The following is a 25,237-nucleotide window of genomic DNA, read 5'->3' on the forward strand; positions in this document are numbered from 1 at the left end:
GGATTGCTAGGTTGTAGGTGGTATTATTACAAAGATAAAAGATTTATTAATTAAATAAATTACTTCATGTTTGCAATAAAACCTTAATAAACTTGGTTTGTATGAAACAAAACTATTTTAATTGCATTGTCATTTAGTATTAGTACTTTAGAAAACCTTTTTTTTCAAGATTTATTTTTTATCTTAAAATATAGCAACTTCCTTCTCTTTTTTCCCTTCCTACTACATCTCACTCTAGATACAACTGCCCAACCAAACCGCACTTAATAACTTTAGTGCTTGTCCGCCTTTTTGTGTATTCATGCTGCATAGCAAAGACTTGTATTTTAGTTGACCCCAAGAAATGCTGTATATTTTCTTTTTTTTTTTTTTTATTTTAACTAATGCACTGGGGTTTCTACATACCTTATGAGAGATTTGTCTTTTTTTAGCCTGGGAGAATGTAACAGTTCTCAGGAGCTGACACACTGATGCCATAAAATTGTCAGACCAAAAGCTTTTCAGAGCTACATGATGTGGGAGCTGAGATACTTTTAGGCAGAAATACATTAAATAGAGATATTATGGCTTGATAAATCAACTGTCCTTTTCTTAGTATTTTATTTAAATAAAAAACATTTTTCTTTCCAAGTTCTGTATGACATATTGGAAGTAACTTGTAAACATTTTAATAATCTTGTATTCTTCTGAAATTCTGATTTTGATTCTAATACAAATTTTTAATCCTAAATAGGCTCACAATCCCTGATAATTTCATGAGAATTTAAGTGCTTTTTATATATGATAGAGAAGTACAGTTCTCGAACATAAATAATGATTTAATAAGACTGCTGGAAACTAGTGTATTTGTTTTTCAAGTTGTAGTGAATCTGATGAATACTTTGTAATTTTTGGACAGTAATAAACCTTTCGTGACACTGAAGTGTTGTGAAGTATGTATGCAACCAGCCAGCCTTTACCTTTGAGAATATACCTATGTTATGACAATTGGAGACTTTTTCTCACTTAGGTACTCTGTTTCACTCTGGCATCGTCAGGTTTGAAAAGAGCTATTTCCTTGAAACAAAGAATAACATTTAATTTGCAGTGTCAGAAGAGGGGAAAGCCTCTAGTTATCATGAAGATAAAAGGAGGATATAAAGATAAAAAGAAGCGTTTTGGATCATTTCAATTACAATTTTCAATATTGCCCATATAGCAGGTTTATATAACTGTGTTCTGTGTCTGTAATTCTCCCCACTCTCAAGCCTACTAACCAATTTTAAGCCCTCTTCCTTTCCAAATGTACTTATACAAAGATCTAGTTAATTATTTTTTTTTTTTAAATTATGGACTGGGGTATATGAATCAGTACATCCTAAGGAAAAACAATATTCGTGATCGCCTATGTATTCTGTCTAGTCTTTTACCAGGCTAATGAATGCATGCATATTGACTTCTAGTCAACGTAGACATACCTTCAAACAGCAACTGCCTGTTTTGCTGCTCTTTCATACAGTTTAGCGTAAATGGGAGGGAAACAAGGGTAAGCAGAAGCTCGGGTAATAGTGATAAAGTTAGGATGCAAATCCGGAGGTAAACAATCTTTATTAGTTCTGTTCATTAATCTTTATCTAAAATGTGTTCAGATTACAGATATACAATGAATATGGTTGGAATTTTTTTTCCTATTTGTGCTTAAGTACAATACTTGGAATATTTTTACCCAGGTTAATATACCAGGTGAAGCTCAAGCAGTTAGTCTTCAAAATGCCAGTCAGCTCCGAAGGCAGTCTACCTTTTCCAGATTGCAGCTGAATTATGTACGAAGCTTACAAAGAAACCATGAAGTTCACAACCACCACATGCAAGGATACAATTCAGGATGTGTTTGGTTTAGAGCAAAGTGTTGTTGGGATAGAAAATTACATGGCTGTGAGACCTAGTAGCCCCAGAAATGTCTTAAGTCTCAGTGCATCATGTGAACATGTTTATTGCATGGAGACAAGAACACGGCACATCTAAGAAACATATGCTTCAGCTAAGCATGGTATTTATTAGGTTAATGCATTTTGGAAAAGCAGCTGAGGAAATAAGAGTTGCTGTTGGTATGAGAGAATTTTTTTATGTCAGAATAAAATCTCTTTATTATGTCAGAAGTTAAAAGTAAACCAAATGGCAAAAAAGGCTATTTCAGCTGGATACTTAGATAGGTTTTCATCTCTGGCAGCCAAAATCTTTATCGGCTTCAGATGAAACCATTTTTCCTTGATCTCTTAATCGGCTTCATTCTTAGCAACAGTTAAGGCATACCACAGTGCCTAATTGTGTTGTACTGACAGCATGTCTGTCTTTGTTTTGGACTGAACCTCTCAGGTGTCAACAGGTAGTATTTGTAATGTCTCCCTTCCATATAGTGCCCTGTAAGAAGGTTTTGTTCTGCGCTTCACTGCAAGGCAGGAACTTTTTTCAGCGTTACATGAGGGTATTGAAGTAGCTCATACTTTATCGGTAGTACTTGGAGAACCTCTCGCCCCTTATTGTCTTGACCTCTGTTCTATTGTAGCACAAAATACAGTCTCTGTATAAAACATACATTATGTGTGATTATATAAAAGCAAATGTATTTAGCTACATGTCCTTGTCTCAAATTTGTCTTTGCCAATTATTATATAATAATAACGAACCAGTAGTACAAGTGACAGGCACTTGCAGTGATTCTAGAGGAGAAAAATACGAAATAGCTTTAATAAAATATTGGTGCTTGTTTCCTCTTACAGTAAAGGTGAATTTACTTACAGTAAAGGTGAATGGTAAAATACACCATTTTCTGGATTTCGGCTTTGCGGATGATGTGATAGCTGCCCAGGTGATATTACAGCAGGATGAGGTAGCAACTTGTTATATCAGCAATAGGATCTGAAACAGGGGGCAAGCTCAGGCAGTTTGATGAAATGCTGAGGCAGGATTTCATGATCTCTTGCCAATTGTGGCTGGCACTTGTTTTCAGAAAGATCGAGCTTACCCACCGCTATAAAAAGTTGCAGGTAGTTCCTGGGAGCCAGTTGATCTTGGTGAATGAAAGGAAAAGAAATCTGGAAATGTTGGTTTGGCCTGTGGAATTATTCCTTTAGAGAACTCACTTTTTAAATTAAGGTTGATTTTATTAAACTTTTTAATTACTATAATTGAGCAATATTTTGAGACGATCACTTATCAGCAGCTCTTCACTGAAAAAGAAGGACCTTTTTACCTTAGGCAGCTTAAATCTATGAATAACTGTATTAGGAAATTAAATCTGCATAATAGTTTAACTGTTCAGTAATGTGTTTTCAAAATAGCACCTTAATTGGAAAATAAGATTAATTAAGTCTTTATTGTGGATATCTGAGTTATAAAATCAGAAATTCAAAATAACATCTTTCTTTTTTAGAAGTATCCTTTATATAACACTCTTAGAGGTAAATGCAAATAATTTTATCTGCATATATGTGAAATGCATTGGCATGCTTGTCAGTTCATGTTTGTATTTGTACTTTCTCAAACTTTCAGTACAGTGTTCTGTTTTCATTTTCTCCTCTCCGTCAGAAATCTTTGTCTTTGGCTTGAAAGTTTTCCTGCTTTCTTTCTGGGTAGATATAAGGAAACTTTGACAAAAGTAAATTTCTTTTTCTACTAAAACATCTGTTAAAAATCTATAAATTTAATGAAAGCTGTAAATACTAACTTAAAATTATAATCTCCATGTAGCTTTTCTACCCATAAAACTTATTTTTTACAACCATAGTAATATGATTTTATTGTATGCAGGGGTATCTTTTAAACAAGCTGTAAGAAATCTAAAAATCTAACTCTGTACATAACCGTTCTCATGAAGAGCCTTTACCGGGCTTTTGCGGTTCATTTGCAAAAAGAAAGTAAATAAAACAGAAATTATTTGCTCAGAGGTGTGGCTTGCATCTTCTGCTTAGCTGCTGAAACACATAGGTACAGTTGTTCTATTTCTGCAACTTTATTGAAGTAACTACGTAAAAGTTTTCCTAGCTTCCATTACCTTTTATCTCGGAGGGTGTACTGACCAACCACTGAAAGACAGAAACAACTGTCCTGAAATCAGAAACATTTGTTCTCAATTTTGTCAATGATTGTAGATACTGTGTTAATTTACACTAAAGAAACAAAAATAACACATGTTCTTTGTAAGATTATATATTGAACTATTTAAAGGTTTTCTCTCCTGTATTCTTTAATACTGAATTAGCATAATACTAAAACCCAAAATGGATTCATTTAAACTTTTATTGTTGTCTTTCTATGTGTGTCTGTACCATGTCTGTCTACATAAAGCCATGAATGTCATTTAGATGTTTATGGTCAGTATCAGCTCTGCCTATGTTCAGTGTTTCCTGTGTATCCCATACTTGCATCAAGAGTATTCTTCTGAAGTTTTCAAATTTGGGTTTTTTTACGTCTTCACCAGAGATACCGGCTAACTCTATACAATTTTAACCCTGAGACCACATCTCAGTTCTCTCTCAAAAGTCTTTGCTTAATGAAAACTTAGTTTTCAAGTAAGTCTTGATCTATTTTAAGCAGATAAAGAGCTCCTATGCCTTCCAGCTTACACAGATGGGTGGTAAAGTTGGGTCAGAAAACTTGGTTGCACTGCATTCCTCTAGTAGGTGTAGAAGCCCAGTCCATAAATTCTGAATGCTGTGCTTGATGTCCACCCAGTGCTGTTTGCTTTTTCAGCAATGCAACAAAGGTAGAAAGCAGAAAGTTTGTAATAAAACATCGTTCCTGATCTAGGTCTAAGTCAAAGTTGCGGTTTTGTCCTCATAGAACAATTAAATCCACCTGTGTGCAATGCTTTTTCTTTTCTTTTTAAAGCCAGAAATGTTTGCATTAGAAACGTATAAAAGTTTCAGGACTAAATATTTGCCCCCTCCTTTTCCTCCCTTGTTTGTGTTCATGAAGTATTCTTCATTAGTAGGTATAATGCCTAATGGTTAGCAGACGAGAAAATTCAGACCGTCCTGTTACAGTTGTTTTCAGCCTGTGTCTGTAGGCTTTTGTGGTCTGTTGAATACTTTTGAAAGATTTACAAAAGCTTACAAAGAAAAGTGATCTTATTATAAGGTAGGCTTAAATTCACTATGCAGGGAACTTATCTATTCTCAGAAATGGAATAGTTTAGGAGATCAACATTGAAAGAAAGATTTACACAAAAAAAGGAATGTAGAGGCTGCTCAAGATGTATTGCTTGTTTAGAGTATACAATGTGATATTTCCATTCTGCATTCTCTTATATAATTCATTTTCCCATAATAATTACATGGTTTTTTTCACACTCGGTATTAGTAGGATCCAGTCTTTCAGAACAATTATTTTAATCAAGTTTTGTTACAGATTTTACAACTGTCCATTATATTAAGATAACTGTATTAGCTAACTTGGGGGGGTAGGGGGATAAAAATCTCAACTGCCATTTGTACTGTAGATAGCTGACATTCTGTCACTCTCCACCTGTAGGAGCTTCCAGCCCCTTTGCTTGATGATACCTGCAGAAATGAATTGAGAGAAGAAGCGACAGCTGTTAAATCTGAAGATTTTCAGGATTCTATGAAAATAGCCTGGCGCTACCAAAATTTACCAAAAATGGAGGTAATCAGTATTTCATACTTTTTTCCTCTTGTAGTCACAATGAATTTGCAGAGCAAATGCTTCTCAGTAGAATCTAGACAACAGAACTGCTAATGGACAGTGTTACAGGATTGCCTCCTGAGGGTAAATTATCATGCACCACTATCGTTTTTGATTATTAGAGATACAGAGAGAAAGGGAATTTGAGAGTTTGCAGGAACTATAAAACTTACTACAGACAATCATTTAAAGGTAAAAAACATTAAAGTTCTGTGGGATTTTTCAATGACTATTAAGTTGAGACAGCTTTTTCTGAAGTTTGAATAATATGGTCACTTAAAAAGTTTGCCCAAATTTAGTTGCACACAAATTACTTAAGTAGGCTTAATCAACACTACTTACTAGATCTCTGTAGTGGAAGTACTGTGTGGAAGCAAGCTGTTGACCTGCTTATCCATGTGCATAAGGACCAAAGTAAGCACTTGAGATTATATCAGCTTCACTGTCACTGGAAACTAATCACTGCACAGGGAGAATATAAGAAACAAGCCCAGTGGTCAGTCATTCAGAGTTTACAGTTGTTAGTGTTTTGTGAATAATGTATCTCCTGCGGCTGGTGACTTTCTTACTTAATCCAGTGGCACCATCAACCTTTAATAAAATTACAGCATTTTTGACTATCCAGAACAAAAAACTTGTTTTGTCTATACATTTTAGCCTACATTTATAAATTCTGGTTTAGATGTAGTCATAACTGCCTAGTAAGTTCAGTCGTATTAAAAAACATAATTGTAATGTGACAAAATGATCTTACAAGGCTTGGCATGTTTCGTTTTCTGTGAAATTGCACAGACATAGCTATATAGTTGTGTCAGAAAAGACTTATATATGGTGACATGCCAAATCAAACAGCCTTCAGGGTAATCATATAATCTCATCAATTTTATTATTCTGGAGCTTGCTGTGCCACTCTGAACCATCCCCAAAATAATTTGGCTGTTTTAAAATCTAGCAGAATTCCTTGTACATTAATACGGAAACAATTGCATGTTGTTAACAAATAGTGTTCTGATGTTCTAACAAAATAGAAAGACATATAAATAATCCAGTTAGGTGTGCACGCCTCTTCTATAACTTCATAGAGGTAATCACTACTTCCACTAATATAATATTTGTCTACAATACATAATGTACTTGTCCTTGATTATTGAAATTTGGTTATGCAAAATGCAATAAAATGGTCCATCTTTTTGAGGTGTTTCCCTTGTTATCATTGTCACTTTCTGAAGTGGATACTGATCATTCTGAATAGTTTAGGTACGATATTTTTTTATGTATATGTCAAATTTATTTTAAAAATTAAAACTTGCAAATAAAAGTCTAATTCTTAAGCTATCTATACCTAAATTCCTCAGGATATTCAAATTAGTGAAAAATAGTTTTGAAATGGATATTTTTCAGTATTTTATAAAGTTATAAAGTTTTGGTGATCTGCTAAATTAATTTGATTGGTGAATATACTCCATTGAGGAAAAATCTGATGTTGCCTTGCAGCACCCTCAATGTTTAATATACTTAGTACTATCATTTAATTAACAACTTTGGTTGTGATTTATTCTTGAAATTTTCTTTCGACAGAAAAAAATAATGTTGAATAAAATTTAAAGGCATATCTTCCAAACTGATTGAACTAATAAACTAGTACATTTTCAAAAACTACTGTCAAATAGTTTTAAGTATGTATGCTAAACATATTAGCAGAAAACTTTTCCATCCAATATCTGGCTTTACCTGAAGTAAGAATGCTGAGTAAAAGCTGTCTTTGTGGTATTTTTGATGCCTAATTTAGTTTTTATTTCTAAATAATAAAAGAGATTTTCATTAACAGTTCAGATATTCCCTTCCCATTTATTAGACCTCATATAGACTAGCTAGGTAACTCTTTTTTGTTCTTATGCATGGTATTAATATTAATGCTCTTCATTACTGTCACAGTTTCTCTTTACATATTGCATATACCTAGTACATCAGAAAAAGAAGGTCTATAAGAAATCTGTCAGAGTAACAGGTCGCGTTGTGCTTGATGTGCCTTTGCCAGTTTGTTATTTTCATCTGTATCAGAGGTTAATTTCATTTAAACTTTTGAGTATATGGATAGCCTATTTTGCAATGCAAGACAGTGTGGTTTTTTTTCTTTTTTTTTTTTTTGAATGAACTGCTTATGTTCTCGGGGCAATATATAAACTGTCACAGCATGAAATCAATTTTCTGCCTTGATTCATCCTAAATCTGAGATTTCTAGCACATTAGTATTGCAATTAGAAACATTAACAGCAGACGGTAGCATAAAAGCATGCTCTGCTCACTGACAATTTAGTGTATTTCTCCTTGTGCAAAATAGGAATCCAGGAAAGAACAGGCTTGAGCCTCCAATCCACTAATAAATTTATCAGATCAAACTTAAGAGGAATAGAAAGTCTCTGCTTCGCACTCTCCATGGTCATTCTGCTAAGACAGATTATTCATGCTTACTTGATTCAGGTAGGCTTTTTGCAAGCTTCCCCGCTAAGCCTGGGAATGCAGTACATTGAGGCCTATTCATAGGCTTCTGACATAGACCGAGCTTTTATTGCATGGTGTTTTATTATAGCCAAATCCTAGTCTCCACCCAGTTTGTAGGCACTGTGCTTATTCTTTTGAATCAAGAGAGGTTATCACCTACCTTAATCCATGCAGCAGGGTGGATTAAGGACACCAATGTGCCTCAGGATTCTCAAAGAGGATCCTGGAAACTTCTTGTTTCTTCTTTTTTGCTGTCTTTACTAAACTCTATTGGGCCTCAGTAAGGATTTGCATCTGAAATGGGCAACCTGGAGCTTTTCTCAATGAAGACATCAGATCAAAGTTCAGTTAGTCAAGGCCTTTCTAAAACATTAAGGGGGCTTGGAACTACACAATAAAAAGATGAGCTCTGGCAGAGATTGCAGTAAAAACATTCTGATCTGTAATCCGGATAAAGAATAGATTATAGGCCAAAGAACAGCCCCTGTTTAAATTGCTTTCAGAATACTCATTTTAAATAAAGTTACATTTTACATTAAAAGTATTCAGATTTTGATAGATTGTTACGGGTTTTTTGGCCTTCCTTCTTTAAAAATCAGGCACTGATAAATAAATTGGAACACTGACTGAGAAAATGGATTTTTCTATCTTTTTTTGCATAAAACTGATCTGCCTGTTATGACTAGGTACACATGAGCAATTTTGAGGGTTTTTTTAAATTAAAAACTAATTATTTGTTTCAATGAAAAGTTTGGGTTTAGTTTGGTTTTTCTGTCGGTTTTGTGGGAAAGATATTGTGTTATTGTTGCTATTTCTACTCATTGATAACTGACAGGGCCTAACATCCATTAATCAAATAATTTCAAAATACTTACTCTAAATCAAATTATTCTAATGAATCTTAACAGTTTAATATATTTTTGGTAAGATGAAGCATGAAATAAAACTGTGGAAATACATAGGCTGATTGATTTCAGAAAGCTAGTTATAAATAGATGGCCATGTCTGTATTCCTTCTTTTTACTGTTATAGTACTTATTTTATTAGCAGGACCAAGGTTTATGAAAACCACAAGCTTTCTGTAGTAATTGGAGCTGGAACTAAATTATTTGTTGCTCAATATACAAAAATTTACAGGGATCCCATTGTTGTAACAATTCAGTATACCTGTCATCATTCCTGTATATAGCAAGAATAGCACATGTTGAAATTGGAGCAGAGTTGTTCCAAAGAATTCTCATTGTGTACACATGCAACCCTGTTCATCTTTCAGATAGTGGATAAAACGTGTATATTGGCCTGCTTAAACGAAAAATCCTTTTATAGAATGTTCTGAGTTGTTACAGAACCTACTAAGAAACTTTTGAAACTATTGGGGTTATTTCTGATCACTTTTCAAAAGTAATTCCATACTTATAAGTGCAAGAAAACAGCATTTCATTTTACCACCAATCCAAACTTCTCTTCAGAATGACTTTTAAAAGGCATTCTGTTCTGTGGTATGAATATGTCTTCAACATCTCTCTTACTTTCAGCTCTTACTTTTTCCGTCTCACCTGTTCTCTTTCACAACCATTGAGATACTGCATTTTATTTTAATACTTTATCATTTAATATGTGAGATGGCTCTTGGCTCTTATGGGGGATTCAGCTTAGAAGTAAGTCTTGGAGTTGGCAGATAGAAAAATGACTTATATTTTTGCACAGTCCTCCATTGTACAACGCACAGTTTAGATGCAGTCCAGGCTTAGGGTAGTTGTCCTCAAAATAAACCAATAGGTGATCTGATAGGAGCACAGTGGTGTTTGTGCCATAACTTAAAGATCAATTTTAATATTGCTTTGGTAATCTGTTACTTCTTTACAGTGTGAACATTAAAGAATACTATATGCTGGTTTACATCTGTGCCAAGTGTTTTCCTTTCCTTCCCTCTGAAGTTTATTCTGCTTGACTATTCTTTACAGGATAGTTTGACTTTTTTTTTTTAATCGGAAGGACAGAAAATATGAAGAAAATGAATTGTTACATGAAGAACAGACACCTACCATATGCTTGAATACTGCATATTATAACAATCTTTTTTTTTCAACATTATATATGTGATTCAAATAGCATTGCAGTTGCATGCTGAACTCCACTAAAGTGGAACAAAAATATGCATTCATTTCCTCTGTTTATTTACTAGCAAAACATATTCAAGATGTGTAATTCCTGGTATGGTATATATTAAATCTGGGAGTTTTATGATAGTTTATATACCCAAAATTGAGATTTGATAAAAAGTATCTTTATTAGACTAAACCGTGGTTATTGTCTGTAATGTCTGTGTAATGCTCAACCTGCTACTTATTCAAAATTCCAGAAATAAAAAGTAGTTTTAAACTCTTTACTCTTTTTTACAATTTTCTATTAAAATCAAATATATGGAGATGCAATGGTATTTTTTCTTACAGATCATAGATAAACGAAGTGAAACATTTTCAAAGTCAACTGAAAATGTTTCTGTAGCACCATGTAATTTCCATATACTGAAAAATCAGATAGGTGGAACACATCATGGTCCACACATTTCATATAGCTGGGCTTTTGAAATTTGTGATCATATGTCTAGAACATCTGCAAAAATACATTATTTTAGGTATCTGACTTCACTTTGGTGATGCAGCTTGGAACACCAATGGTTAAATTCTGTGTGAAAAATTTGCATTACAGAATGTCAACAGGGGAACCAAAACTTTGTAGTAAATATTATAATGTTGTTCTACTTGAAGCTCATACTTAAGGGAAAAAAAAACGGGCTTCTTTCAAGTGTATTGCTGGTTAATTTTCTTTTGACAGATAATAATTTAGTAGGTTACTGTAATCAGAGTTGTTGTTTCCACAGGCCAGCCCGACAACATCTGCAAAGTTTGGCCATTATTATGATGTTTCTAAAACAATGTCTCCAGAACTGTATCAGTCCATAAAATGGCACAGTTTTTACCTTCCCGAAGAATTGTCTTTAGAGCCTAAAATGAAAATATGGTAAGTTGTAATACCACATGCTTCTGTTGCGTGTTCAAATTTTGTCTGCATATTAGTAGTAAAGGATATTTTTGTATCTGCACTTGCTGTGAAAAACCTTGTAGCCTTGCATGGCTCACAAGGAGTTCAGCTTCGGTTCTCATGTTAGTGCTGCATGCCATGACTGGCAGCAAAGCTGCTGTGCCACAGAGACAGCTCAGTAGTGACTCCCCAGCTGTGGGAGGAAGCAAGTTGGCAGGGACAATTAAGGCAGACATTACTAGGACAGCCTAGGACACAGCTGCATGTTCACTCCAGCCCTACTGACAGCTGAGTGTGGGGACTGGGGAAAACTACTACTATCTGTCTGTGAACTACTCCCTGAGCACCATGCCCCATCAGCTTTCAGAGATGTGTGTGTCAGGTGGCTATCAGTCTTAGGAAGATATCCATACAGTTTTTAGGGCTAAGAAGACAGGCCATCCTTGACCTACATAGCTTTGAATGCTATATCAGATTAGTTTGTTATGTGACTTTTACTTCTTACATCCTACAGCTTCACCTAAGGAAAATACAAAATACTGTGAATAGAATTACAATCACTAATTATGTCTTACACAACACCCCTAATTCCAGAGAAAATCATAAACTCTTCTCTGAATGAATAACTTATTATAGATTATGTCTATCAGTAATGAATTAAGGAAGACCAAGAGAAAATGAGTGACAGTAGTAAAGACTCATATTAGCCTGTAGCACACACGTCCATTGTGTCTTTCTTGGAGACATTTCAAGTCAAGTCAAACATCAAACACAGGCTAGCAATCTCTTTGTTCAGCCCAGTCACTTAATTTATATAATACCTAGTTTTATAGATCCCAGTGTATAGGGCCAAATCCTGGAAGTAGTAGTGTGGTATGCTTTATTGTGATTGATTTTCATTACAGTACACTCAAATATAAAAAAATCAGGTTTATGAAAGAAGTGCAGTATGAAGCACCTTTCTTAGAGCTGTAGAAAAGCAAAAGCCGAGTCTCTTTGTAATTTGTTTCTTTCTTACATGATGAAATGTCACTGGATGTAAATTCTTGCAATGCTGAAAAAAAAAAACAACCACACTTTCAGGAGAAAGCAGAGAACTTAGATTTTATTATTATTATTGTAAATAATTGAACCAACTGTATTTATATATTGTGTGTAATTTTTTTATTTTTTTTTTAGTAGCAGGGCCATAGAGAGTAGACACAAAGGTATCTGACCAGTAGATTGCAAGTGCTTATACTGAGGAATTCAACTCCCTTTCTGTCTTTTCTCTAGCTAACTAGAATGTCTCATGACTCTGGGCTTAATTCCACTAACTATATGGCTGTCAAGTGTTTGTGCATTTTACATTAAAATCAAATCAACTCATACGGCTAGTATAGGAGATGGACTTTAACTTTTATGCATTTGATTTAATAAGCCTTGCTTAACTCTGGTATTTTCCTTGTGTGCTATCCTGATAGAAGATCATCATTCTTATCATATAAATTCTATTCTTACTTTTAGTTTTAATCTGTCAGAAAGATTAGATTTAGTTAATTTGCTTGGCAAATTGGTAGAGCACAGAGTGATGACGTGAGAAGCGTAGTCAAATAAAGACGGAATTTGGAAGGCTTATCTCCTTTTCTTCTCCCTGCACCCACAACATGGGTCTACTTCAAGAAGCCTCTCCCCAGAAATGAGAGAATTGTATTGCTGGGAGTAAAGGCAGGTACCGAGGTAACAGACAACTATCATTCTAAACATCATTTTCTTAGACCACAATGCAATGTGATAAGGGACAGGGAGTAATTCAGAACACATTGGGAATAATGAACTCTCAGACAGAAATCTGTGAGAACTGTGAAGAGATGTGTATGTCTCTCTCTTCGTTTACAGTAGATCATTTGTCTTCTAACTTTGATTATTGTCTTTCCTGACCACTGGTTTTGGATTCCCTGTATTAAAAGGGTTGCACTAGGCCAAGGTTAAGATAAAGTGGGAAAAAGAATTTTTCAGAATTACACCCTCTGAAATAAAGTTTATTTCTCCATAGAGAAACGGAAGATTTAAGCTTCTCATATTTGCAGTCATTCAATTTTGACACATATTTAAAAAATAAACTGAATCAGAATTTCAACTTCTGTTCATTGGTGTTGTATAACTGGAGTTTTTTAAAAAATGATGGAAGTGGAGAAAAGCTACTTCTCCCATTACCCTGATCCCCAAATTGATGTGCACCTAGCTCACTTATTATCAGCAAATTGAACTACCCAGTTTACATAACAAAAAAAACAGGCTAGAAAATACATAAATGTTTTCAAGCTGGGACCTAATGAAGTTCATTGGTAAAACATAAAGAACTGTCAAAGTTCCACAAAGTCAAAAAGGCCAAAGTGATGCCTGTCTTTAAGTAGAGAGGGGAAGGTGAAGACATCTGTGGGATAACATCAGTGCTCTGAAAAATACCATTAAAAAAAAAATTGTCTTTTTAAGCTTCTAGGGTAGTTTCACCCAGTATGTTTCCTTTGTTTGCTTATGGGTATTCAGCTGGGATAGAGCCAAAAGGCTCTAAAATAAAACTCTCCATTGGTAAAGTCTGTTATCATGTCAAAGAAGGAACATAGGCTGGTTTGACAGTTTTCTTTTTGTCATGTTGATTGTTAAATCCTTATCTCCTAAACAAGCTGTCATTCAGTCACAGTTGAACCTGAGTGAAGTACCAGGTTTTATCCCAGTGTTGGGTCTGGTAATCACCTAGTACTAATTTGGGTTGATACATATCCTGAGCAAGGCATATCTTTATTGCAGTCATAATGTCAAATTTGGAAAAAAGTGGAAGGAATAATCACATGCAGATTAGATAATAGAATTGGAATTCAAGAAGATTTAGGTTGGTGATCTGGAATAAGCTATATGGAATTTGCTGAAGATGTGTTGAAAATCATACTTGTAGGAATAATTAATTGAACAAATAAAGTAGTGTAGCAGGTCTCCAGAAGAAGATCTGGGGTTATAAAGTATCTTGAACATAAAATATATTAGCAGTGTTGTGTGATTAATGATACCAAAAAGTATAATTTAAAAAGCATGGAGGTGATAAACCAGAATTTAATGTGGAAGACATGCAAAGTACTTCTGTTCTGCTCAGCCATAACAATGCTGTCCAGTTTTGGAAAGCAACCTTCAAGAAGACTCTGGATCAGTTGGAGAAGGTTGTGAAGATGGGTATACATCTAGAACTGGGATGTATGGCCCATGATGGAAGAATGGAAGATCTTAGACAAATCTAAGCAGAGTCTTGAAGCATGTTGAAAACTGACATACAGACGGTAGTAATTCTGTTGTCTGATGAAGGTAGGACAAGCAGTAATGGGCTACAGAAAACTGTAGTGGTAGAAATACAGGCTAGAAATAAGGAGATATTTTTCTAATTATTAGCACAAGAAGAGGTTGCCTTGCAGATGCAGGTTGGGGAGTATTGGAGAACCTCCATAATTGAAAATTTCTAAGGACAAGTTAGGTAAATATCTGTCAGAGATGGTTTAGATGTAGTTCATCTTGCCTTGGGGCAAGAAGATAGACTACCTGACCTCTTGAGGTCCTTTTCATCCCTATCTTCTGTGATTCTTTAATACACATTAGTCACAGTGTATTAAATCCAATACTAAGTATGAATGTTACCAATTATTTCACTGCTCTCAAAACATTTATGCTTTTACAGAAACCTAACAGGCTTGTACTGTATTATTTACAAATACTGTGATGAAATTCTGAAGGAAGTGTTCCTTTCTCAAGGAATGAAAACAAGCTCACAGTCCTGTCAGGATGATTTTATTAAAGAAAGATTATAAAAGGGGGAGGGAAAGGATATTACTTTGTTGCCATTACTGTTTGGAAAATCAATACAATGCTTCTGGCTTCTAAAGCTAACTTCAATATATCATAGAATATTAAAAATTTCTGTTCTGTTGATTAACTAGACTTTCAAAATGATTTGAAAGAAAGTGATTTGATAGTCACAATTAATGCTTCCAATAGAAGTCAACAATTTGTATTAGGCTTCATCTTTAATTGCCTGAAGGTCCCACTGAGAGCTTGAGCTAACCTCGTTTACTCTGAGTTACAGTGAATTAGGAGCAGGGACACGGCTAGTTAGCATGTCTCCACTTAAAGGATATAATTTCTTAAACATAAGGTTCTCAGACTTAGGTGCGGACTAGGGTCATAGATGCACAGCCAAAAAAACCCCTGGTTGCATAGTGCTAATTTCCTAGCATTGTGAAATCTCTGTAATCTATTAGCTGACAATACCTCAAAAAAAACACCTACTGGTAGCCTGAAAGGAACTAAAAAAAATGTTTAAGAAGTTACTTGAGATTCAGAAAATCTATAAAGATACTATTTTTTTCAATTTATCGAAAGAGGATTGACAGAAAATGTGTTAACACTGAAGGCTGACAAATCCTTCAAAGATAAGGAGACCTTTTTAAGAAAGGGGATAGTTCATTATTGAAATAGTTTACATTAATAGGCTATGTATTGTGGGATGTTTGCAAAAGATTTCATGACTTTCTAAAGGGTATACTATGCAAGATATATATCAGTAAAGACATTTCTGAATGAAATTTTCTCTTAAATCATGTAGGAGTGCAGACCAACATCAGTGGTGTGGGTTTTGTTTGGTTTTTTTCTAATCTAAGAATGTTTTGCTTTTTTCACTAATACGGAGGTTGAGGAGGAAGTAGAACTGATAGTTTTGCCTAGTATATAATTTTTTGTAAGTAAATGGTATTGTTGCTGATGGATGATACCTCTTTATAGTATCAGAAGTCGCAAAAAAATAGGAATTAGTGAAAAAAAAAACAACCCTTTTCTCTCTCCTCCAAATGTTTCCACATTATTTTAGCTAGCATGATCCATTCTAAATATTTGTAATGTAGCAGAACACGGCATGGTTTAAGTTCAGCCTGAAATTAATTGTTATAGTCCTGCAACTATAGCCATTGAAAAGGCACCTTAAATTATGTAGCCATCGTGGAAAGTGTACCTAACCCAACATACACATTCTATGTTGAGGTCATAAGCTATACACTCTGCAATGACAACCTAGTAGTTGTAAAGAATGATTTTAGAAGCTTAGTGTATTTTTTTATTGCACTTTTTTGATTAAATTATCATACGTACTGATGTGAGCGAGGCATTCCCTAAATGTTGTCCTTTTTGGGTGGGTCTCTTTTCCTGTTTTCCTGATAGACCTGCTACTTTTGTATGTAGTTAATGTTCCTCAAAGAATGTACTTAATCTCTAATTTGTTAGATGCACCTAGAATTCACCTTGTTGGCCAGCCTTACCTTTCCCTTTCTTTTTCCGTCAGAGGATGACTAGCCTTGGACACCTTAGGTTTCATTTTTCCTCCCTGGAATTTGGGACAGTTCTCTTCCCCGACCCTTCTTTTCTTTGGGAAGGGGTGAGGAACAAGAAGAACAATCCTTTGCTCTCTTTTCCTTTCACTGTTCAGGGATGTAATGACAAAGCAGATATTATGCAGTTAAAGCAGAAAATGTACAAGAGAAGTAATGTACCGCATTTTCCTGTACAGCTTATACTGTCCTGACAGAAACAGTCAGTATAGTGAGCATATATTTCACAGTCCTTGGGAAAACAGTGCTGCATCTTTTAATAAGCAAGGTCCTTTGTCATAATGTTTTGTGGCATAAGAACCATGTCTTTGTAAAAAGGACCGAATTATCTTGGTGCTTCTAATACTCTAGCATCACATTAAGGAACCTATTTTATTTAAACTGTTCTTCAGTAAGTGAACTGTAATTGTAGCTAATGTCTATTGCAAGATAATTACAGTGCTTCCCTTGCAGGACCAGAGATGTAGAGGTCTTATTTGGGCCAGAAACTCTTGGCCCTTTTTAGAAATCATATATATCTATACATATGTCCCTCCATTGCTATCCACGCAAGCACTTGGCTTCTTTATGGAATTGCAAAGAAAGGAGATTCTTTGACTGATTGGACAAAACTAAGCTATTGACTTTGGGTTTTTACTTTGCAATTAAAGATCAGATTTGGAAGTTGTATACAACATTTGTTTGCTTTAAAGCTTGGATCAATCTTTCTTTTCTTTCCTGTGTTTTTGCACGCATGTATCTTTATCTGCTTTTCGATGGAGGGAGATGAGGAGTACTGTGTTTGCTCTCCTTTCTGTAGTTCTGGTACCTGATGGCTAAATTAGATTACAGGGTCCTCTTTTGGATAATCACTCAAGATGTGTAGAAGTTCATTGCCCCATGGTAAACATTAATTGAAAACAGATTGGGAAGTCTGTTCTCTTAAAGGAAGTAGTAAATGGGACTGGGTGTTCGGTGCCAAAAGAAGGCATAAACCTTCTCTTTCTTATCTCATTATTTTTTATGTTAGGGAAGGGCAGTTATGTCCTGGCCCTAATGCTAGGACCAGGTTAACGGGGTTGTGCAGCTGACAGAAACTGTTTTCCAGTTGTTGTTGCTAGGATATTCTGGTGTCCTTTTTGTTGCGTTGCTAAAGCTGGTACTTAACAGGAAGGCAGAAATATGCTCTGTGATAACCCTCTGCTTCGCAGAAAAGGCTTGCTTTCTACCCCTCTACTTCTATCCTCATTGTTCGGTTGCAATTACCAAAAGAGAAAGTTTGATAATCAAGGGAACTAAAATAATTAAGCTGTAGTTTTTCAATAATACTTGCAAGTTTTACCTTAAAGAACGTACGTGCTTTTGAAAAAGAATAAATTTATCTAGAGTCTAGATTTACCGATAAATTTAGATAAAACAGGTTTAACTGTCTTGCCTAATGGGGTCTCCTTATACATAATAAGGCTATTTGTCATACCCTTGATAACCTAACCTTTGTTAACTGCTTAGAAACTATCAACAGAGAAGTCAGAGGCTCCGTTGTAACCGGGATACCTTCTTGCCAGCTCCTGCTTTATCCATTACTAAATTGCTAAACAAAAAAAAAAGGGTACAGAAGGAATTGTTTAAACTCATTATCAGAATTAAATGGTGTTTAGTAAGAAAGCCAAAAAAAGAGAAGAAACCAGAAAATAAGAAATATCTTCCTTCCTTAAATATTATGACAAACATTGCCAGAAGGGTAATGCAACTTGTTTTTATAAATAGTGTTTCCACAATATTTTTCATGTCCTTACATACATAGCATGGTTCAAATTCAAGTAAACCATTTTTTAGCAAGAAGTAGAAGAGCACCTATTTCTACATTTAAAAAAAATCTGTATGCATTACATTATTTCCTTTAATTCTTTCTTTGCTACAAATCTTTTTCTGATGGTTTAATTGAAGATCTCTTTTATTTGTTTGTTTTAATTGGGACCCTTTAATTCTGCTAATGCATTAGGTATTTTATTCTTTGATCCACTAATTTAAAAGCAAGTTAGTAACAAATGAGGAATTGGTAAGTATTGTGATTGTAGTGTATTCTCTGGCTTCCCTATAGATAGCATGGTAATATTCATAAGCAAAATAAGTGATATGTATAGAAACTTGAAAATGCTAGTTTGTGGTGACAAAGACCACAGTCGTCTTTTTGTATTGCACGTACTGTATTCCTAGCTATGGCTACAAGATATTTGCAAACTCCTTCCTAATGTTGGTGAGCAGCAGTTTTTATCTTTTCCAAAAGGATAAAGGAAGATCCAAAAGCATACATGAATGCTTCTGGTCATTGTGAAGTGCTGCAGATTCTCTCCAGCTCTGGCAAAACTGGGAAGAAATCACAGCACTGTGTAAGCAACAAGGATTGTGTGTGTGTTGCAATAATGTGAAGACATGGAGGGAGAAGACATTTTGGCTAGCATGGAGGCTAAAGCCCTCTTCCCCTCCACCTACCCCATGAACTGACATGTGCAAGACTGTACAGGTATAACATTTAACAGCCATTCCTGTTGCAGCTAAATGCTAAGAAAGTCATTGTCTTCATAAGTGGAAATTTACTTTTTTCTTTTTGAGATGCTCTTTTTTGTATAGCAAGGCAGACTTTACATGTTAAATGCCATGTTGAGATTTATACATTGCCGGTTATTTTCAGCTGTGAATTTCAAAGAGAGTATTAAATTATTAAGGAACATCAGTTTAACCGATGGCTTTGTAGGGTGCTAAATCTGAAAATGGAATTTAATTTAGAAACTCTCCCTTTTATTTATCTCTGAGAAGAGTCATCTCTTAATGTTTTCTGACATTGAGTATTTCAAAACTTGAAATTATTATGACTGTGTGACTTTTGTAGATGTTTTTAGCTTAAATATATAATCGGGGGCTTGGGTTTGGGTTGATACTGTTTTCTTGAAGGAACTGTAGAATTCTGAGTTAAAGCAATGGTGTTAAAGACACATGTTTGTGACTTTTAAGTGCTTCTCAGAAAAGTTGTCTTCTCTCCTGTGCAAAAGTATGAAAGCAATTTTATTTGGGTTTATTTAGATACTCATTAGTAAAACACATTTGGATAAGATTTTTGGCTCTTACTAAAGTAATGGGAATAGTTTCATTAATGTTTGGATCAGGTGATCTTTCGAGGTCCCTTCCAACCTGGGCTATTATCAGATCATGATTGGAGCAAATAAGAATATTTTTAGAGGCAAAACTTTCAAAATAACCTGTCATACTTCCCAAGAAGTATACAAGAAAGTTTGAATCCACAGCCCTCGATGGTAATTAGTGAGACTAGAAGGAAATGCCAAAGCTAGAAAAGATAGAAGGGTTTAAACTCTCAGCTGCAGTGAGGAACCTACATCAAGTCCAGACACACAGGCCAGTATGCTCTATGGGATTTAAGAAAACAGTATGTCTCTCTTAAAAGTGAAAAACTGGCTTGCTTTTTTAAGGTAAAGGGCTTTCTGTCCTTTGTATGTGTAAGCCTGTGGACTGGAGAGCATGGCAGGGATGGATATCTGAAGAAGTGCTTTGGACGTGCAGGAACTGGACTTTCTAAGACTTTCATTTGGTTTTAAGTCTGCTTAAATCCATTTTTAGCCACCTGTTTGCTTTTTTTTTTTAATTTTATGTTATATTTTCTAAGTAATACATAAATCCTTCTCCACAATTCTGCTATCATCCAAATAAAGCAGTAATGACACCTGTAGTGTATGGATACAAAATGGAACCGTAGTGTAGCAGAATGTATCTTATGCTCTGGTGCAGTACCTGAAAAAAAACCTAAAAAACCGAAACAAACCTGATTTAATGACCTGAACTTTTTAATTGTGAAAATGTTGTGTCTCTCATTTTTTGTTGGTTTTGATTGTTGTCACAGTTTTATGAAAGTTTTTGGTAGCAGAAACTCAACTCAAAGTTCATCAGGGCTTTGATTAGGTACACTTGGAATAACAATTGGGTAGATCTTTGTCAGTTATAGAAGATTAATACTGTGCTGTAATGGTTTCAGCTTTAAGTTGATACATTATATCATTAATCTTCTGGATGTAAGTAAGCCTGACATAATTAAGTTATCTTAATCCCTAGAGATTTTAGATTCCACTAAATGTCTGAGCACTGAACTAGTTAACATGAAGCAATCACAACTGCTTATAATGTCAATTTTATTCAAAAGAGGTTTGGGTTTTTTCTTCTATGACACTTTTTTTCTATATGGCACTTTCAGATTGCAAGCTATGTCTGCTTATATTTATTTTTAACACAGCTGTTAGAGATATATAGGAGAGTATTAAAATGTGTTACTAAACTACTACTTCTTACCAACAGTAATATGAACAGTGCTTATGCAAGGCTGCTCCAGTCCATTCAGAAGATGATTTACCAGGAAGGGTTTGATGGCTCTGATCCCCAGGTACTGAAGACCCTCATACTCTTCTATAATCCTGTAATTAATATTGTTTTCTGAATTTTCAAGGGTGGCACAAGAAGGTCTTGGACAAAGTAACAAGGAACAGGCTGTTTCTAAGCATTGCTAAAGTAAAAAAAGTAATGTAAATAGAGAGTGTCATTTATATTTTAATGTGCATTTGGAGTTTTTACCTGTTACAGATATACAGACCATGGAAGAAAGAACTGTAAGCCAACACTGATAAAATGCATATTCTGTGCAATTAGCTAATAAATGGACTGCCAAATATAATGTAATTAAGCAAAACACATTTTCCCCTACAGTATTTTTTCAAATTATTGCTTTAGCAGTAATGTGTTCAAGACTCTTGAGACTGAACATTTAATCTTAAACTTTTAGATTTTTTCAATGTTGTTTTAACTGGAGTGGAGTGAATTTTTTAATGAATTAAATGGTGTGCATCTTTATGTAGCGAGCACTGAAACACAAGTAAAGAAATGAGAACGCTATTTCAATTTACAAATCAAAACAGCTTACCAGACTTCTAAAAATCTCTGTACTTTTCACAAATCATACATTTTAAGTGTAACAACGTAGGCTGAAAGCCCTTTTCTAACTTGAGCAGTGCCCTATCTATTATTCCTTGACATATTCAGTAATATGTGAGTCCTTTGGAGTTGATGGAAATCAATTATCTTTATTGTTGTACAAGAGAAATGTTACTACAGTAGAAGTTAATTAGTATAGATGCTGGAGACCCTCAAAGAATATAATACAAGACTGTGTACTATTACCAGTTGAATATCTTAGAAATCATTTTTGTGGGGAGGATAATGCTGGAATGGATGTTTTCGTGTCCAACAGTGTGTTTTAGAAATGTTACCTGCACAGAACACTTGTGTGTAAATTCAGGTTATTTGTGCTCAGTGTTTAGTCTCTGCTGAGATTTATGGGAGAGCTTGCCTTCCCTTTGGTGGCAGTGCCAGTCTGGAGAAGTAAATTGGTCCCTGACAGGCACCTCTCCCCACTCGCTGTCGTAGCCATGGCAACAGGCTTGTCATCCTACCGTACAGCACCATGTGTAGAGATGCTCCTCCAGCACGGTGACAGGTCCTGTGGAAGCCCAAGAGCTTGCCGGCTGCAAAGAGCAGCTGAGTGAAAGAAACACCCTGCCAACCTGCAGCCAGCAAACAACCTCCTACTGAAGAAATTAGGCTGGTGTTTCTTATTTTTCTTTGTATATTCCTGATTTTTTTTTTTTGCATGTAAAAGAAAATAAAGGTTTGTCAGAGCCAATATTTTTAGGTTTTTAGCTTGCAAGCAGGGAAAAATTAAACATCATGGATAGTTATTTTCTTTACTTGTTTCTCGTTGTTTCAGGATGTCTTACTAGGGTCAATAAAGCAAAACCAGAACTTTAACTCAGATTGATTTAAAAGTATAAGTTTCTGAGGTGAAGCTCTAAAAGTCAGTAAAAGAGTCCTTTTTCAGGCCAGTTTACCAATCTAGAAAGCCATTAGCAGTTGCATAGTTGTTTCTGTTTCAAGGGAGATAATGCATATTATTTCCTGGAGCAGTTTCTGTTACTTTCTTTTAAGATTCTTCTTTTCCCCAAGCATCATATTTCTTTGTACACTCAAATTTTGTACATTTAGAAGCAATATCTAATACACACTTCCTAAAAATGTGTCCAGAGTTGAATGTAGTTGTGGCCTGGAACATGCCTTGGATCTTTTTATCTTCCAAATTTATGAGAAATTCACCTCTCTGCTACTCTGTATCCCTTTCTACTTACTGAGCTTTCAGAAGTACTTTTTAAGTAGCCAGATATGAATATTGTAGAGTAAGGACCTGCCTGTATTCTTCTGCACCTGTGTCCTTTCCTGTATATACTACTACTACAAGCTTCTGAAAAGTTTGTGCATGTGTGCTCTTCCCCTGAAAATAATCCTCTCCCCTTTTGGTGGCTCCTATTGGCAGTGGCTTTCATGAAGTTTGGAGAAATCTGCAAGGGCCAAAATATAGCAGGGAGGTACAGAACTTTCAAGTAATTTACTTACTGACTTTAAGTAGATCCATTAATCCCCGTCTGTGAATGACAGAAGTTGATGCCTTTAATGCTTCATTTTTTGTACTGAGAAGTATAATCCTTCCAAAATCTCTAGACTATTTCTAGATTTCTCTAGTCTAGAAATGTGTTGCTTGTTGGATCTGGATTCAAAGGAAAAGTTTAACTTGATTGGTAAAACTTTCAGATATTTTTGGCTACTTTCACATCAATATGCCAATGTTACTTTGACTTACTACTCCTTTTTACCAGTATTTGGAGAGGGGTCTGGAGAAAAGTGAGCAGAATGTGACTCACCCCAGCTGACAGAGATTTGACACAATTAGGCAAATGAGTGAAAACTACCATTAGAGGTTTAGTAGGCCCAGGCATCTCTAGGACCTAGTATGATCAGTTAACATTATTTTTATAGGGCTGTCTGCTGTTGGTCATCATAGATTAATATTTCTTGACAGTCCTGCATGACTTTGTGGGCATTAGGACACTAATTCCTGTATTAGGCTACAGAAAAGTTTGGTCGAAGTTAACCAAAGCAATTACCTATTTGTTCACACTGACTGGAACATCTTTGCCAAGATCTATTTGGAACTTCAGGGTCTGAATGACCTATGACCTAGAAATAGGAGCATCAGTTTTATATCCTTCCTAAAACCTCCTAGTAACTCTTTGCTGCTGATCATTAATTGTATGAGGTTCAACAAGGCCAAGTGCCAGGTCCTGCACTTGGGTCACAACAACCCTATGCAACGCTACAGGCTTGGGGATGAGTGGCTGGAAAGCTGCCTGGTGGAAAAGGACCTGGGGGTATTGATGGACAGCCAGCTGAATATGAGCCAGCAGTGTGCCCAGGTGGCCAAGAAGGCCAATAGCATCCTGGTTTATATCAGAAATAGCACGGCCAGCAGGACTAGGGAAGTGATCATGCCCCTGTACTTGGCCCTGGTGAGGCCGCACCTCAAATACTGTGTTCATGTTTGTGCCCCTCGCTACAAGAAGGACATGGAGGTGCTGGAGCATGTCCAGAGGAGAGCCACAAAGCTGGTGAGGGGTCTGGGGCACAAGTCTTATGAGGAGCGGCTGAGGGAACTGGCGTTTTTCAGCCTAGAGAAGAGGAGCTGAGGGGAGACCTCAGCACTCTCTGCAACTGCCTGAAAGGAGGGTGTAGTGAGGTGGGTGTCGGTCTCTTCTCCCAAGTAGCAAGCAACAGGATGAGAGGAAATGGCCTCAAGTTGTGCCAGAGGAAGTTTAGATTGGATATGAGGAAAAATGTCTTCACCGAAAGGGTTGTCAAGCACTGGAACGGGCTGCCCAGGGAAGTGGTTGAGTCTCCATCCCTGGAGGTATTTAAAAGACGGGTAGACGAGGTGCTTAGGGACATAGTTTAGCAGTGGGCTTGGCAGTGTTAGGTTAACAGTTGGACTTGATGATTGTAAAGGTCTTTTCCAATTTAAATGTTTCTATGATCAAGTATTAATCATTTACAGATTGAGCATGGTTTTAAGTCACACAGAATAGCACTTGTTTGATTCAGAATATTTTGGGATTTTCATGTTTAACAACAGAATTTTCATAAGCAACTATATTTCTGTAATGTTTCTTTGTATACTTTGGAGCTCAAGTTGAGTGACTTTCAGGGTAATAAAGTTGGGGGAGATTGGTTTTTTGTTTGCTTGGAATTGGGTTTTTTAATTCTTCATGATCTGAATTCTTGCTGCCAAAGCAAACAGTGTTAGAAAAATTCCATGAAAAAGGTAAAAAAAAAAAAAAAAAAAGCAAACTTCCAACTAATGAGAGTATAAAAGATCTAGTGGTATATCTAAAAAGATGTTATAATGCTCTTTAGTGCAGGCTTGGTGTTAAAGAGTATTGCACTTATGCTTTTCTTATATTTCAGTTATGGAATAAGCCATTTGTCAGGACCGTGTGGGCCTGACAGAATTACACTGTCAGAAATTCTGTTAGTGGCCAAAATAAATATACCTGATATTATCTGGTGTTTGAATAGCTTTATCTTTTACAACTCCTATGATTTATTATTGTGAAACAAGCATCTGTCATCCTTCATCTAATAAGAGAATTGAGATTCTGATACAGTTTTTTCTCTGTATGTTGTTC

The 25,237-nt window shown here is 35.5% G+C and overlaps 1 protein-coding gene across 1 annotated transcript in view; it reads left to right on the forward strand.

The window, feature by feature from the left end:
* Positions 1-25,237, forward strand: part of ELP4 (elongator acetyltransferase complex subunit 4) — a gene marked incomplete at its 5' end in the record, with an annotated part of 155,751 nt that overhangs the window by 26,928 nt on the left and 103,586 nt on the right. The window contains 3 exons of the mRNA XM_035891184.1: positions 5,512-5,643; positions 11,069-11,208; positions 20,973-21,057. Coding sequence (XP_035747077.1) covers positions 5,512-5,643; positions 11,069-11,208; positions 20,973-21,057 — 357 coding nt within the window. The remainder of the gene's footprint in view (positions 1-5,511; positions 5,644-11,068; positions 11,209-20,972; positions 21,058-25,237) is intronic.

Source organism: Egretta garzetta, unplaced genomic scaffold, assembly GCF_000687185.1.
Source record: "Egretta garzetta isolate BGI_Z169 unplaced genomic scaffold, ASM68718v1 scaffold523, whole genome shotgun sequence".
Lineage (NCBI taxonomy): Eukaryota > Metazoa > Chordata > Aves > Pelecaniformes > Ardeidae > Egretta > Egretta garzetta.